Source organism: Mus pahari, chromosome 10, assembly GCF_900095145.1.
Source record: "Mus pahari chromosome 10, PAHARI_EIJ_v1.1, whole genome shotgun sequence".
Taxonomy (NCBI): Eukaryota; Metazoa; Chordata; class Mammalia; order Rodentia; family Muridae; genus Mus; species Mus pahari.
The window spans coordinates 4,726-19,654 of NC_034599.1; the positions used below are offsets into that span (position 1 = coordinate 4,726).

The 14,929-nt window shown below is 36.4% G+C and overlaps 1 protein-coding gene across 6 annotated transcripts in view; it reads left to right on the forward strand.

The window, feature by feature from the left end:
- The first annotated feature begins 457 nt into the window (after positions 1-457).
- The window catches only part of Alkbh8 (alkB homolog 8, tRNA methyltransferase), a 49,783-nt gene continuing 35,311 nt past the window's right edge, over positions 458-14,929 (forward strand). Inside the window, exons 1-8 of one of the 6 annotated variants that reach the window (XM_029543640.1) lie at positions 733-829; positions 1,259-1,314; positions 3,448-3,583; positions 7,872-8,109; positions 9,239-9,370; positions 10,446-10,541; positions 12,669-12,773; positions 14,542-14,612. In XM_029543640.1, the coding sequence (XP_029399500.1) occupies positions 3,455-3,583; positions 7,872-8,109; positions 9,239-9,370; positions 10,446-10,541; positions 12,669-12,773; positions 14,542-14,612 (771 nt within the window). In that variant the 5' untranslated portion in view covers positions 733-829; positions 1,259-1,314; positions 3,448-3,454. Of the gene's footprint in view, positions 508-701; positions 983-1,258; positions 1,315-3,447; positions 3,584-5,874; positions 5,923-7,871; positions 8,110-9,238; positions 9,371-10,445; positions 10,542-12,668; positions 12,774-14,541; positions 14,613-14,929 lie in introns of those variants that run through there. The other 5 variants (XM_029543641.1, XM_021207109.2, XM_021207110.2 and 2 more) reach the window with 5 other exon arrangements.

Sequence of the window (14,929 nt, forward strand, 5' to 3'; positions counted from 1 at the left end):
ATAATTTACTCATTGCAAACCCTCTCCTGTACCCATCTTCCTGCTCTTTCAAATTCATCACCTCTTTTATTATTAATTGTACATACATACTTTAATACAAACTGCACAGTTTGTACAATGTTTCTTGTATTTAAGTGTTTTCAGGCTGACCATTCATTGTTGGATAAACAATTGGCTGCTCTTCCCTGGAGAAGAGTATTTCTCTTACTCTCAGAATTCCTTATTTGCATATTGTTCTTTGTGTAGGGTTTATGCATTCTTTTTGGTGACCACACAAACACAGCTGTTTTCATTGTCAGTTTAGGCAGCCAAGCTAGAGAGATTTTACGGGTGTGGCTTCTTATGTTCCCGGGAGACACAATTCACAGTAAACTTCCGTTTCTCCGCCTCCATTTTCTCTGCAGTGTTCTGAGCCTTACGTATAGGAGTTGTGACTGAGCTATACAACTCTGCGTTTCGATTGGTGTCGTTTACACAGGTTAAGTTGCCTTAAGACTACAGTTATCTGTGAGTATAAGATCAAATGTTTAGCATGTAGTAACGTTATAGTTGTAGGTCCTACTCCAACGATTACTATTCACCCAAATAAAGCAGCCAATTTTTCTGTTCCAAGCAACAGTTTACAGACATTTGGGGAAGAAAGGGTCAACAAAGAATTTGAGTCCCGGAGGGGGTTGTGGTAGCCCCAGGGACTCATGGGAAATGTAGTACTATTGTCTGCAACATGGCGGCGTCCAGGTGAAAGGGTGTGAGAGCAGTTGCTTAGCTGTCTAGGCGGCACCGGGGAAGGCTGGCGATTGACGAAGCAGCTGGGAGGTGAACATTTCTGGTGAGGAGAGAGAAAAGTGTACGCCACCTGATTGGGGGCTGGGGGTATGGAGGATCGCAAACGGTGGCTTACTCCTTTCAGCTCCCTGTCTGCTCTGTCCTGACCAGCATGTTCCGACTCAGACCGCGAAGGTGCAGTTTATGGGTTGGGGAGGTAAGGCTGTTGGGAGCCCTGGTAGGATCTATTGTCCTTATGTTTGGCATATGATAGGTGCCTAGCGTTGTCTGTGTTAGCTGACATAGGTGTTGAAGACCAGCCCTTGCTTTTAGTCGTTTTTCAGCAAGCATCGATTCTGTGAAGCACGGATATGCAAGGCACTCACTCGGCCCACATCTGCCTTATGTTTTTTTCTTGATCAGTCCTTCTGCCTCTAGGGTGGAGTAGTGTCAGACTGTGGTTTGGATGATTTCGTTTAACCTTTGTCTCTAGCTGTTTGCCAGGTACCCATGATTGTAGGCGAGAGTTTCTGACTCCAACACATGAAGGTAATTGGGATACTCACTCGGTGGGTGTTACAGAAATCGCTGAAGATGGCTGCCAAAATTAGAAATTACGGAGTTTAGTAGCTAAAATGGCAAATTCTGCTTAGGTCTATTTAAATATGTATATTTAATGAGTTGCTCCTGGATATCACGTCCTGTTTAAGTGCTGTGTGCTACCCAGTGAATAATACAGACAAAATCACTACTTCATGTACTTAACTTTCTATTCACTTATAGAAGATAACAAACAATGAGTGTAAGAAAAAAAATAGTGTGTGTAATTCAGAAACGGGGTAATTTTTTTTCTAAGTCTTAATGTTTAACTCTGCTTTCTTTTTAAATAGATAATGTAAATTCGATAGCTTATTAATTCAAAAGACATGTATCATCTGCATGTGTATCTTGTATACCACCTACATGCCAGAAGAAGGAGTGAGATCTGTAACTGGAGTTGTGGATGGTTTGAATTGCTATGTGGGTGCTAGGTCTTGAACCCAGGTCCTCTGGAAGAGCAACTAGTACTTATAACCACTGAGCCATCACTCTAGCCACAGCTCTATTTTCTAACTCAGACATGGACACAATACAATTGGTACTTGGGGTACTATCCAACAAGATATATTGAGAGTTTACTAGTAGCAGAGCCTTTATTTCTCTGTTCTCTTCTTACCACCAGAGAATTTGCTCAGACTGAAGGCAACTGAACAACTGCCATGGCTAGTATTTTATTTAATAGTGACCTTACTCCTGTCACATGCCAGGTGCATCCAAGCAGCTGTGCACTGACCTGATCCCTCTTCTTCATATCTGAGTAATCAACCAAGGTCTATTGATCCTGTGAGAACTCTTTTCTCATTCTTGCCCTCTCCTTTCCTTTCCTTTTATGCCAACAGTAAAAACTAGGTTAACATTTCTGCTTGCTACAGGTGGATTATTGCAGGTCTTCTCATTACGCACTGTCCTATCATTATTTACAATTAGCCTGCTTTACTGACTGTACCTCCTAACTTGTTTGCTAAGAAACTGAAGTAATGCCATTTTTCTACTGTCAAACTACTAGAGTTTTGACTGTGCCTTAGTTGTTTTGAAACATAATTTTGTTTATTTTATTTGTTTACATTGAGGTATGCAGCTTTATTCTAGAGGGTCAGTAAACATTTGCTACTCAAAAAATTTTATGCCAGCTGGACATGATGTATTCCTAGCAGACAAAGACTGAGACAGGATTAGCATTGTGAGTCTGAGGTCACCTAGGGCTTCATAGTAAGAAAGTGCCTAAATAAACAAAACATAAGCATATACTGGACTTGTGGGTATATACCCACTTCAGAGGTAGATATCAGAAATGCAAGGTCATCCTCTGCCTTGTCACAATTTGGAGACCAGGCTGAGAGATACATGGGACCCTCTTTCAAAACAAAACAACAAGAAAGTGGGGAGGGGGAACCCTTCAAATTATGTCTGTATTTGACTATTGTTGTTGGACATTATCATTTTTCCTTTTTTTTTATTTTCTCACTGAATGCCTATTGAATACCTTCCTTTTAAATGACTATGTTGTTCTGGTCCTTCTAATTTGAACTTTTACAAACTTTTTCAGTAACATCGTTTTTGTGTTTTGGTCTCTAGTTATGCCACAAAAACCAGTAATACTGTTAAATACTATTAGCAGTTAATTATATGGAGATATGTTATAATTTTTCATTGTTTGGTATGTGCTTGTTTTGCTCATCTCCCAAGTTCCCACAAAGTCATGTGCCATGTTATATTTGTATAGTTAGAGCACTGAAACTATCATAGGCATACATGCTCACTTAGTTACCATTCACTCATTCTTTCCATATGTTTCCTGGTCACATACTATATGCTGGCATTCCTACTTTCCAAGAGTTTACATCATGATGGAAAACTTAAGCTAACAGATGAATTGTTATGAATTGTGTTAAATTCTGAAGTATTTTAACATTTTTATTTGTTTTCAATTTCCTAGATTTTTGGAAAGGAAACTAAGGTTTCTTTCTTTCTTTCTTTTTTTTTTTTTTGTAACACAGAAAATTTTATAAAGTATAGAATGTATGAATAATAATTGTTCCTTTAAGACTTTTAAGACATACTTTTTATACATTTTATTTACAGTATTACTATGAATATCAATCATAAAGGTGTTTTGAAACTCACTAAAATGGAGAAGAAGTTCTTAAGGAAACAGAGTAAAGCCAGGCATGTGCTACTGAAACATGAAGGCATCCAGGCAGTGTCTTATCCCACTCAGGTGACCTTAAATTGTTATTATCATTTGAATGTGGCTGTATCAATATGTTAATGTATTATGGGTTTTTTGTTTCTTTTTCCATAATTAATTTATTTACTTTACATCCCTGTCACAGCCCTCCCCCAGTACCAGGACCATCACTACATCCCCATTCCTCCCCACTCCCCTTTTACTTAGAAAAGGGCAGCGCCCACACCCCATGGGCACCAATCCATTTAGGCACATCAGACTGGAGTAGGACTAGGTACATCCTCTCTCACCGAGGCCAGACAAGGCAGCCTAGCTAAGGGAAAGGGACCCAAAGGCAGGCAATGGTGTCAGAGACAGCCCTGGCTTCAATTTTTAGGAGACACACATAAAGATCAAGCTTTACATCTGCTACCTATGTGTAGGGGGCCTATATCTAGCCCATGTATGCTCTTTGGTTGGTGGTTCAGTCTCTGTGAGCCCCCATCTCCCTAGGTTAGTTGACTCTATAGATCTTGTGTTATCCTTGACCCTCGGTCCCTTCCCTCACTTTCCCATAAGACTCCCCGGGATCCACCTAATGTTAGGCCATGGATCCCTAAATTTGTTTCCATTAGCTGCTAGATGAAGCTCTTCAGAAGACAATTATGCTAGGCTCCTGTCTGCAAGCATAGCAGAGTATCACTTAAAGGGTCAATGGTTAGCTCCCTGCCATGGGTATTATTTTAATATTGTAAAGTATAGCTCAAAGCTGTAATTGTTATGTATTGCGCCCATATTAAATATACATTGTGGCAGGATGTGCCACTTCATGCTAAATTTTGTTGTTTAACAGTGTCTCATTTCCTAATACCATCAGAAGTATGTATTTTTCAGTGGTTGTGACTCACAGGATGAGAACCACTAAACTAGAGCATGTTGCAGGTACATATTAGTAATAATATTGCACAAGTCTTTACAGTTGATAATACAAATTCAACAATCATTATTATGTTTAGTTCTTTTTTTTTAAAGATTTATTTATTTATTTATTATATGTAAGTACACTGTAGCTGTCTTCAGACACTCCAGAAGAGGGCGTCAGATCTTGTCACAGATGGTTATGAGCCACCATGTGGGATTTGAACTCCGGACCTTTGGAAGAGCAGTCGGGTGCTCTTACCCACTGAGCCATCTCACCAGCCCATGTTTAGTTCTTTTTAAAAGTCTATATGAGCTAGATTGGAAAACTAGAGAGGTTAATTTCCTCTATTATAAACCAGGTAGTGATTGAATAGAAACTTGAAGGTAGATCTTTTATATCCTAATGCAATCTTGCTTCTTTTCTTCCCTTTTCTATGTTATAAAGTATTTAGATTATATAATACAAAATATTTTCATTAGCCCTTATTTATAAAACCTTTTCACTGTCTGTTGGCAGTAATTAAATAAGATGATATGAGCTACTGTAAAGTTTCTTGGTCTTTAAATTACAGCTCAGTTTAAATCCTCACTTCTCTCCTTATTTAGGTAGGAACATTACTTTTGACTTGGGCTTTATTTCTAAGCTGGGCATTGTATAGCTAAAGCTTTTGGACTCTCAGAGGTAAATCTACTTGTCTTTTATTTATTAATGAAGTGACTAATGACTTCTAAGTAGCCTCTGATCATTGAAGACACCAAGGTATGATTGGATAAGTCAACTTATCCATGCTTTTTTCCTGTGAAAGAAAGTTCAGTTGAGTACTATATTAGTTACTTTTATTATCATTACAACAGAATATGTGACAGAATAAGGAAGAAAGAAATTATTTTTTTAATCACAATTTAGAAACTACAGTCCATCATAGCAGAAAAGACATATAATACTGGCTTCTGTTCTTCCACCATCCTCCCCAAAACATGATCATGTTTGTCACAACTTCTGGTGCCAACTTGTATTAGTTAGGGTTTCTATTGCTGCAACAAAACACCATGACCAAAAAGCAAGCTGGAGAGAAAGAGGTTTATTTAGTTTACATTTCCACAGCCCTATTCATCACTGAAGGAATTCAGGACAGAAACTCAAACAGGGAAGAATCCTGGAGACAGAAGCTAATGCAGAGGCCATGGCTGCTCCTGCTTTTTGGCTTGATTACCCTTACTTGCTCTGCCTTCCTTTTATAGAACCCAGGACCACCAGACCAGAGATGGCACAACCCACAATAGGCTGGGCCTTCCCCCATTGATCACTAGGTTTGAAAATGCCTTAGAGCTGGATCTTATGAAAGCATTTCCTCAACCAAGGCTCCTTCTTCTCTAGTGTCTCTAGGTGGATCTAAGTTGATGCAAAACATCCAGTATACTGGTATTCTAGATCATGTTATATGAGGATGTACAGAGAATAGAAAAAGGTACTTTGTTTCCTTTAGTGTCTCTTACTCAGTTTTAGGGAAAGAATTAAAATGTTTTTGTAATAGTTGCCACATATAACCAAATTGTTATGGCATGTTTTGAAAATAACTTACTGAATAAGGTCCATGGTAAAGCAATCTGAGAATAAATTTTATGCTGTTCAATGTAGTATTGTAGCAATGAATTGAATATAAGTATATCCTTATACTTGTGTGTTAAATGTATTTGGCTAGACTCTATAGAAGAGAGTTTTATCTTTCTTATTGTCCAATTTATTGGCAATTCTATTACACTCTCTTCAAGGAAGGTTATAGATATCCTCATTTTATGTAATCTAGTTAATTTACTAATTTTGAGCTAAATACATTTCAAGGAGTTAGTAAACTATTATACTGAGAGCAAATGTGTCTTGTGGGCTAAGAATGCTTTTCACATTTTAAAAGCATATTAAATAAATCGATCTGAGAAATTTGAATGATCTGTATACCCTAGAAATACTCTTTTAGGAATATTTTCAATACTTGGTATAAATAATGAAATTGATAAGAGTACACCATCCCAGATACGGAGTGGTGGTGCATATCTTTCATCTAAGCACTCTAGAGTCAGAGGCAGATGAATCTTTGTGAGTTCGAGATCAGTCTGGTCTACAGAGCTAGTTCCAGGACAGCCTACATAATATATTCATAATACATGGGTACTGTGGCACATGCACTCCCACACACAGACATACACACACACACAAACACACGCTTTCACGTGTATACAAATAAGATTTAGAAATAATAGGTGGTAAATTACATTGACATACTTTAGCATTATATAAGGAATTTTTTTTTAAAGTATAGTAACTATGAGAGTACTATACCATGAACATCAAAATAAAGATGAGAGGATTCCCTCTTTCACTCCAAATCCCTTGACTAGAGCAGTCTTCTTCTTTTCTTTCTTTCTTTCTTTCTTTCTTTTTTTGTTTGTTTGTTTGTTTGGTTTTTTTGTTTTGTTTTGTTTTGTTTTGTTTTGAGACAGGGTTTCTTTGTGTAGCCCTGGCTGTCCTGGAACTCACTCTGTAGACCAGGCTGGCCTCGGACTCAGAAATNCGCCTGCCTCTGCCTCTGGAGTGCTGGGATTAAAGGCGTGTGCCACCACGCCCAGCTTAGAGCAGTCTTCAAAGTGACAGAAAATAAGCTTGCAATTTATAAAGGAAAGAAAATTACTTGAAATTTGACTGAACTATTTTTGACTCAGTTAATTTCCTTGAGCAGAAATCTTTTCATGTTTCATGAACCTGCTATTAATTTTTTTATTCAATTTCTTGGCTTTACCTTTTTGGTAAACATGGCATAATGGTTTTATTCAAAGTATGAGTTCCAGAAGACTAACAGCAATAATATTTAAACCTAGCTCCTTAATTACTCACTTAACTCGATTTTGTGGTGAGTAGTTTCCTGCTCTATAAAGTGGGGCTTATATTATACAAATGTTTACTCTGCCTTAGAAATTATGCTAAATATGATTAAATGGGTAAAGGAATGTAAGGCATTCATACTCTGGCAAAAGTATCAAGGCGACTGCTGGCTGCATGCTTTTCTCTCTATTCTTCTTTCCTTTATTTTTATTATGCTAATTTGGATTTCTGAACAATAGGAATTTATCTCTTAACTTATTTTTCTAGTGATGAAGAAATGAAAATATCAGCAATAGAAGTATTTAAAAATAAATGTTTATAGCATAGGCATACTTTTACCCCAAATATTTAATAAATTAGTTTGTATACTTTGTATGAAGCTATCAGAACAAATAACTATTTATATGTACGCAAAAATCAGAAACTATTTTTAATTACATTTTTCTGAAATAATGTAATTTCATTTTAACTTGAAAATAAATAGGCTATATCCATTATATCCATTGCTTATTACTTTTTTTTTTTTTTTTTTTTTTTAAGAGCCTGGTTGTTGCCAATGGTGGTCTGGGTAATGGTGTGAGTAGGAAACAACTGCTTTTGACTTTAGAGAAATGTGGACCTGTGGAAGCTCTCCTCATGCCACCTAATAAACCATATGCATTTGTAATATTCCAAACTATTGAAGAATCCAAGAAAGCTTATTTTACCCTCAATGGAAAAGAAATCTTTGATGATTTGGGGCAGAAGATCTTTCTGTACTTGAATTTTGTTGAAAAAGGTACCTTGATGTTAGCTTCTTTCAACTTACTTTTTTGTGTGAATTTTCGTCTTACAGAGTCTCTTTCAATTATTCTTTATATATGGGAGGTGTATGCTGGTGTGCTTGATCATGCTGTGCCTGTGGAGGCCAGAGGTTAATGTGGGAAGAGAGGAGTCCTTATTTGCTGCTAGTGGGGATATGGACAACAACTTGAAGTGGAATTTCCATATGATCCAGCTTTTCCACTCCTGGGTATATACCCAAAAGTTTTAATGTTTACTTTTCTGTTGGCTAAAAATGTTGAACATTCAGAGATTTTTAGTTGTTTCTATTTCTTCTTTTGAGAATTGTCTGCTTTATTCATTTGCCTGTGAACAAAAAAAAAAAAAGACAATAACAAACAACTTCCCTTTGATTCCTTTCTTTGCTGCTTCATTATTAGCATATACAAAAGCTGATGTTTGGGTGTTGATCTTGTACTCATTTTGTTGAAAGTGTTTATCGGGTTTAAGTGTTTTCTGGTGGAGAGTTTATGAACACAAATATAGATAACTTCTTTCTCTGGGTATACCTCTTTTATTTCTTCCTCTTTCTGCTCTAGCTAAGACTTCAAGCATTATATTGAATAAGAGTAGAGAGAAGGCAGGCACTTTTGTATCATTACTCTTCTGATATTAGAGGAAATAATTCAGTTTTTCTCTGTATGTAGGTTTGCTATATATGTTGGGGTATAGTACTTTCTAGTTTCATCAACCCTTTAATCATGAAGAGATATCATAAAGACTTCTACATTGTGTAAAATGATCATCAGTTTTTGTTCTCATTCTGTACTGTTTTACACTTGACTTTTTTTATAACAATTTATACAATAAGTATTATGAAAAGCGTAATCCTTGAATGATGTTTAGAAAGCAACTCAATTATTTATGTACAAAGAGAAGACTTGGGTACCATTCTTTGCTGAAGAGAGCATAACATGCAGTATGACTGATTTTTTTTTTTTCTTCCCCCATTTTGTGGGGTCCATTTAGCATTCTTACTTCTGAAATGACAATTAAGAGCCTTTCAGACTATGCTTCTGGAGCACAGTTCTTTGTATAGAGGAGTATGGGTTTTGCATAAGACTGATGTTTTTGTTTTTCTGTAGCACAATGGAAAAAAATTGGACTTCAAGCCTTACCTCCAGGCCTTTTGGTCGTAGAAGAAATTATTTCTTCTGAGGAGGAGAAAATGCTTTTGGAAAGTGTTAATTGGACAGGAGATATAGGCAATCAGAATTGTAAGTAAAAATCTATGGTCCAAAAATTAGATTGCTGGATACTATCCTATTTCTGGTCTTGCTTTTGTTTTCTTGTTGTACACTATAGGTTTGCTGACATTCTACTATTTCCTCAAGATCACTGGAAGCAGCTTAGGCCTAATAGTGGGCAAGCTACACTGACAATTATTAAGTAGTGTTATATATAACATTTGTAAAGCTACCAGTTCTAAATTCCAGTCTTTTATAAACCCCAGAGGAATAGCTTCTATCATCCCTCCACTGTTTGAAATCTTGTTTGGTCATTGACTTGGACCAGCAGACTGTTCTTAATGATAGTTTCCTGAGGAGGTTGACTAGGGGATCAAGATGAGAACGTTCAGGTCAGCAGGTCTTACACAAGTATGCTTTATGTCAAACAAGCTTATTAAGAAGTACAGCATCATATATACAATTTATAGGGGGAAAATGGAACAAAATCAGGAGAAAGTTAATCATCTAATGTTGCACAAAAGAACACAGTATATCTCATGTGTGCCACCGACCAAGTACTCAGTGACCCTGGGACTGATAACTACCATTTCTTCAAAAGAGAAAAGTCAGGTTCCCAGAAACTGAAACTTTGACTCTTTCAAGGCCCTGGCCCAAGCCCCAGACTAGAACTTGCCAGATCTGTATGGAGCAAAGACATAGAGGAAGTGTTCTTTTCTCATTTCATCATGGCCTCTGAGAAGCCATAGAGTGACCTGGCTCCCAACAGCTCCCTTCTGCCCTGAGGGTTCCTCTAAGATCCTCTCAGTAGTATAGGATATCCAATGAGTATGAAACTGCTATGAGAGCTGCTCTGCCTCTCTCCAGATCATTAGCAATCCTATGAGTGGCTGTATATATACACACTTCTGTCCCGTTAATACTTGAAATTCTTAAGTGTTTTAAACATAACAAAACAAATGATATAAGCAAAATGGCTTATGCTGTTCAAACAATAATTTAGCAATTAACAGAAGTCATTATTGCCTTTGACTCCTTACAATGTTAAATGATATATGAAGGGTTGCTGTTAATTTTTATCGAAGAGTTTATTTTCTTTATACAGTTCAAAGGTCCTTAAAACACAGAAGAGTAAAACATTTTGGTTATGAATTTCACTATGAGAACAACACTGTGGATAAAGATAAGCCCTTACCTGGGGGTAAGTACATATTAATATACTGTTATTGCTGGCTTAGAAAGAAAGATGTGATACATTAGAAGTTAATTTTAGTTGAGGTGCATGTCATCTATCAGCAAACTGTTGAGATAACTGATTAAATTTAGGGCATTTTCATTTATTAAGTGGCCTGGTTTTGTTGTAAAAGTTCAAACATCTGATGAAGTCAAGGCTCCTGTTTACTTCTACCCTCCTTCTCTACTCCTTCCCTTTAAAAGTAGGTGCTCTTATCAGTTTACCACACATTCTTATTTTTTTTTTTAATGAAACGAGTTCATATTCAAATGTGTACATGTAGTCAAGTATATAGTTGAACATGAGTAGCCTCATATCATAAAAGTAGTCTTCTATCATTCATATACAGTATATATCATTTCTATATACTTTATATTCTATATTGTGCCTTGGAGATTTTTGTTTTTTGATTTTTGTTTTTCTTGTTTTTTTTTTTTTGTTTGTTTTTGTTTTTTGTTTTTTCCAAGACAGGGTTTCTCTGTATAGCCCTGACTGTCCTGGAACTCACTTTGTAGATCAGGCTGGCCTTGAATTCAGAAATTCGCCTGACTGCCGCCCGAGTGCTGGGTGCCTTGGAGATCTTAAGTCATGTTTTCATTTTAAAGTGCGTCAGGGTAGTTACCTACCTCAGGCATTCAGGTTATTTCTAGTTTTCAGCACTCACAATTACCTACCTCAAGCATTCAGGTTATTTCTAATTTTCAACACTCACAAATAGTACTTTAGTGAGTATCTTTCTGTGTACTTCTTCATATGCTGTGTAACAGTTTCTTAAGCAGGACTGCAAAAATGTAGAGTTGCTGCTTTTCAGTTTAGGTTCATCTAGCAGACACACTTTCCTTCAAAGAGCTGGGTCAGTATATTCTTACACACTCTCCCTTTCCATTCTTTCCAACATGCTGCACAGTCTTTCAGTGTATGGTTTCCTAGTTAGTAATGAGGTTGGCCACTTGTAATTTCTTTTCTGATTTTCTTTTCATATCTTTTACTGGATGCATTTTTAAAAATGGTCTATATAAATTGGTTACCTAAGTTCAACTGGCAGTAATTCATCTATTAGATTCAATTTTACATATTTATGTGTTTATTTATTTGTGTTTTTGTATGTGTGTGTGTGTGTGTGTGTGTGTGTGTGTGTGTTTGTACATGTGTCTTTGAGAAGAGGACAGTCTTCAGTATTGTTCTTCTGGAGCTGTCCGTCTTATTTTGAGACAGGGTATCACTGGCATTGAACTCATCAAATAGACCAGTCTGGTTGACCACTGAACCTTAGTGATCTGCCTGTCTCTGCCTATTTTTCACAGGTATATATTACCATTCCCAGCTTTTTTACTATCTTATCCAACTGGTCCTTTGTGGGTTGAACCATCTCCAGTCCTACATATATTTTTTTATGATCTTGATCATATTTAAGGCTTTCAGACATGGTGAAATCACATTTATGACCTCATAAAAATTTTACTTGGAATTGTATGATTTTTTTAAAAAGTAATAATTTAAAATCTTTGAGGTAAATGGAATACTTTTAAAACTTTACAAAGTATTCGATTTAATTTCTAACATAAAATCTACAGGTTAAACCTCCCTAATCTGAAAATCCAAAATTCAAATTTCTCTAAAATCTAAAGGTGTTTGGGAGCTGACATTATGCTACCAGTGGAAAGTCTCTATATCTAAGCTCATGTGATGGATCAGTCAAGACACAAGTACATGAAAAATAAGATATAAAATTACTCTCAGCCTGAGGTGTAAGGTATTATGAAACATTAAATTTGGATATGGGCAATGCAATGTGTATTAAGTTTTATTATTTTATAAAGTATCAACATTATTAGTAGTAAAATTACGATTTTGTGCTTTTTATTTGCTAGAATCAGTGGTGTAATAACTTTAAAGGAGTCTTACAAATCTATTTAATTTAATTTGCCTGTGGATGTATCACTTTTATTTGTTTATCATTTTTATTTACCATGTTTATTTATTAGTGTTATTTTACAACACTAAAAACTTTGATCACTATCATACTGTCTTTTTATTCATGATTAAACATAAAGATATTTGAGTGTGTTTTGCTTTTCTGGTTACTGACTTTAGGTCTTCCTGAGATTTGCAGTAGCATTTTGGAGAAGTTGTTGAAAGAAGGTTATATTAAACATAAACCAGACCAGTTGACCATAAATCAATATGAACCTGGGCATGGTAGGTGTTTCTTTATAAAAAAAAATGTTTGTTTTACTTTTTAGATCATTTATTTTCTTTTATGTAGGTGACCGTTTTTACCTGCATGAATCACATGTGTCCTTAGTGCCCTTGGAGATCAAAGAGAGCATTAAGTGTTGTGAAACTGTAGTTATGGATGGTTGTGAGCTGCTGTGTTGGTCCTCTGATGGATTAGCTAGTGCTCCTTTTTTTTTTCAATAAATTTTTTTATTCTCTTTCATCCCAATTGCAGTCTCTCCTCTCCTCTCCTTCCAGTCCCACACTTAGAAATGCTCCCCTTACCCTCTCCTTTTCTCCTCAGAGAAGGAGAAGCCCCTGCTTAGGTATGACCCAATGCTGGGACACATAGTCCCAGCAGGACTAGGCACATCCTCTCCTGCTGAGACCCAACCAAGCAGTTCAGGTAGGGGAAGGGGTGTTCTTAAACTCAGAGCCCTGTCTCTAGTCCCAGTTGCTTCTTCTTTAAAATCCTAGTTGTATATTTTAGAATTAAAAAGTTTATAAAACTTTTTAAGATCAAAAATTAAAATTTAGTAATTTTTGTTTTAGCTCAAACTCATTTTGAGGCTGCTCTGCTTATATTTCTTATCTATATTGCTGCTAATTGCTCTTGTAGTCTGTACCTCCATCTCTTGAGGAACTTCCATTATAAAACAAAATTAAATGAGCATGCATTGCTGTTTTTTGGTTTTTGTTTGTTTTTGTTCCTCTCTCAAATGTTAGAGATGGAGTTGGTAGCTTGGAAAACAAACAAACAAAAATTTCCAGTGTAAGAAGCTTGTAATCCACAGAAATGAAGAAGGCTAACTGGGTGGATGATTTCTCTCATCTTCTATTTTAAAATCTGGAAGACAACTCTGAGAATATAGTGCCAGTGAAAATATTAGATATAGATAGGTTTCCTTCACTTATTAATAGCATTTTCACCCAAATTTATAGTAGTTATTTTTTTTTTTTTTTTTTTTTTAGGATTTTAGTTTTGGCAGAAGCTGATTTTTTTTTCCTCTGCTTTTATCATTTTTTATTTTTTTATTGTGGTGCTGAGTAGTAAACTTGGGCCTAGTACCTGCTAGTCACAAGCCCTGTCACTGAGCTCCATTACCAGCCCTAAGGCTGGATCTTAATTGTTTAGCCAGACTGACTCAGACTTGAGCTGCTCCTGTCACAGCTCCCGGAGTGCCAGGATTGCAGGTGTGTGCTGTCATACCCATACTGTATCTGAACTGCATATATTCCTGTCTATAATCCTTTAGGAGAATGTATCTTTTTTTCTTTGTATTGTTTCTTTGTGTTGCAGTTCCCTTAGCAATGGCTGCTCATTTACAGGAAGTGGTGTCTTGATACACTTAGTCCTTACTTTTGTCCTCTGCTCTCCAAGTCCTTGAGAATCCCAGTGCTTAAAGGAAGAGGAGGAGGAGAGAAAGGGGCAAAGAGGGGAAGAGAGAGAGTGAGAGAGAAGAGACTAGTATTTGTCTTCCACATTGTCCTCTTATGCTGTGAATGGTCCTATTTAAACAATGATTCTTGAGCCCGGATTTTATAGTCAAGTCTCAATGTGATGATGTTGAGATATTGTTTCAGATTCATTTTAAATTTGTTGAGTCATATTTATTATGCTTGCCTTTAACTAAGATTATAGTAGCTTTTAAAGAATCAAACACCCTTTTCACTGTACTTACGTGCAGCTAGGTGTGCCCAGTCTGAATCTGCATCAGACAATGAAATGATGTCATGTTTTCTATCTCAGGAATTCCTGCCCATATTGACACACATTCTGCATTTGAAGATGAGATTATTTCTCTCAGTTTGGGGTCAGCGGTAAGTGCAGTATGAAATTTTTTTTTTAATTAGCTTTTAGCATATTTTTACCTTGTACATTGCCTCCCCTTCACCCTTTTGGAGCTATCTACATTGTAAAGAAAATAAATAAGATTTTTTTTTTTTTTAAATAGAAAGGGCTGGACTGGAGAGATGGCTCAGCGGTTAAGAGCATTGGCTCTTCTTCCTGAGGTCCTGAGTTCAATTCCAAGCAACCATGTTATGGCTCACAACCATCTGTAATAGGATCCAATGCCCTCCTCTGGTGTGTCCCAATGTACTCACAAACATAAATAAATCTTAAAAAAAAAAAAAAA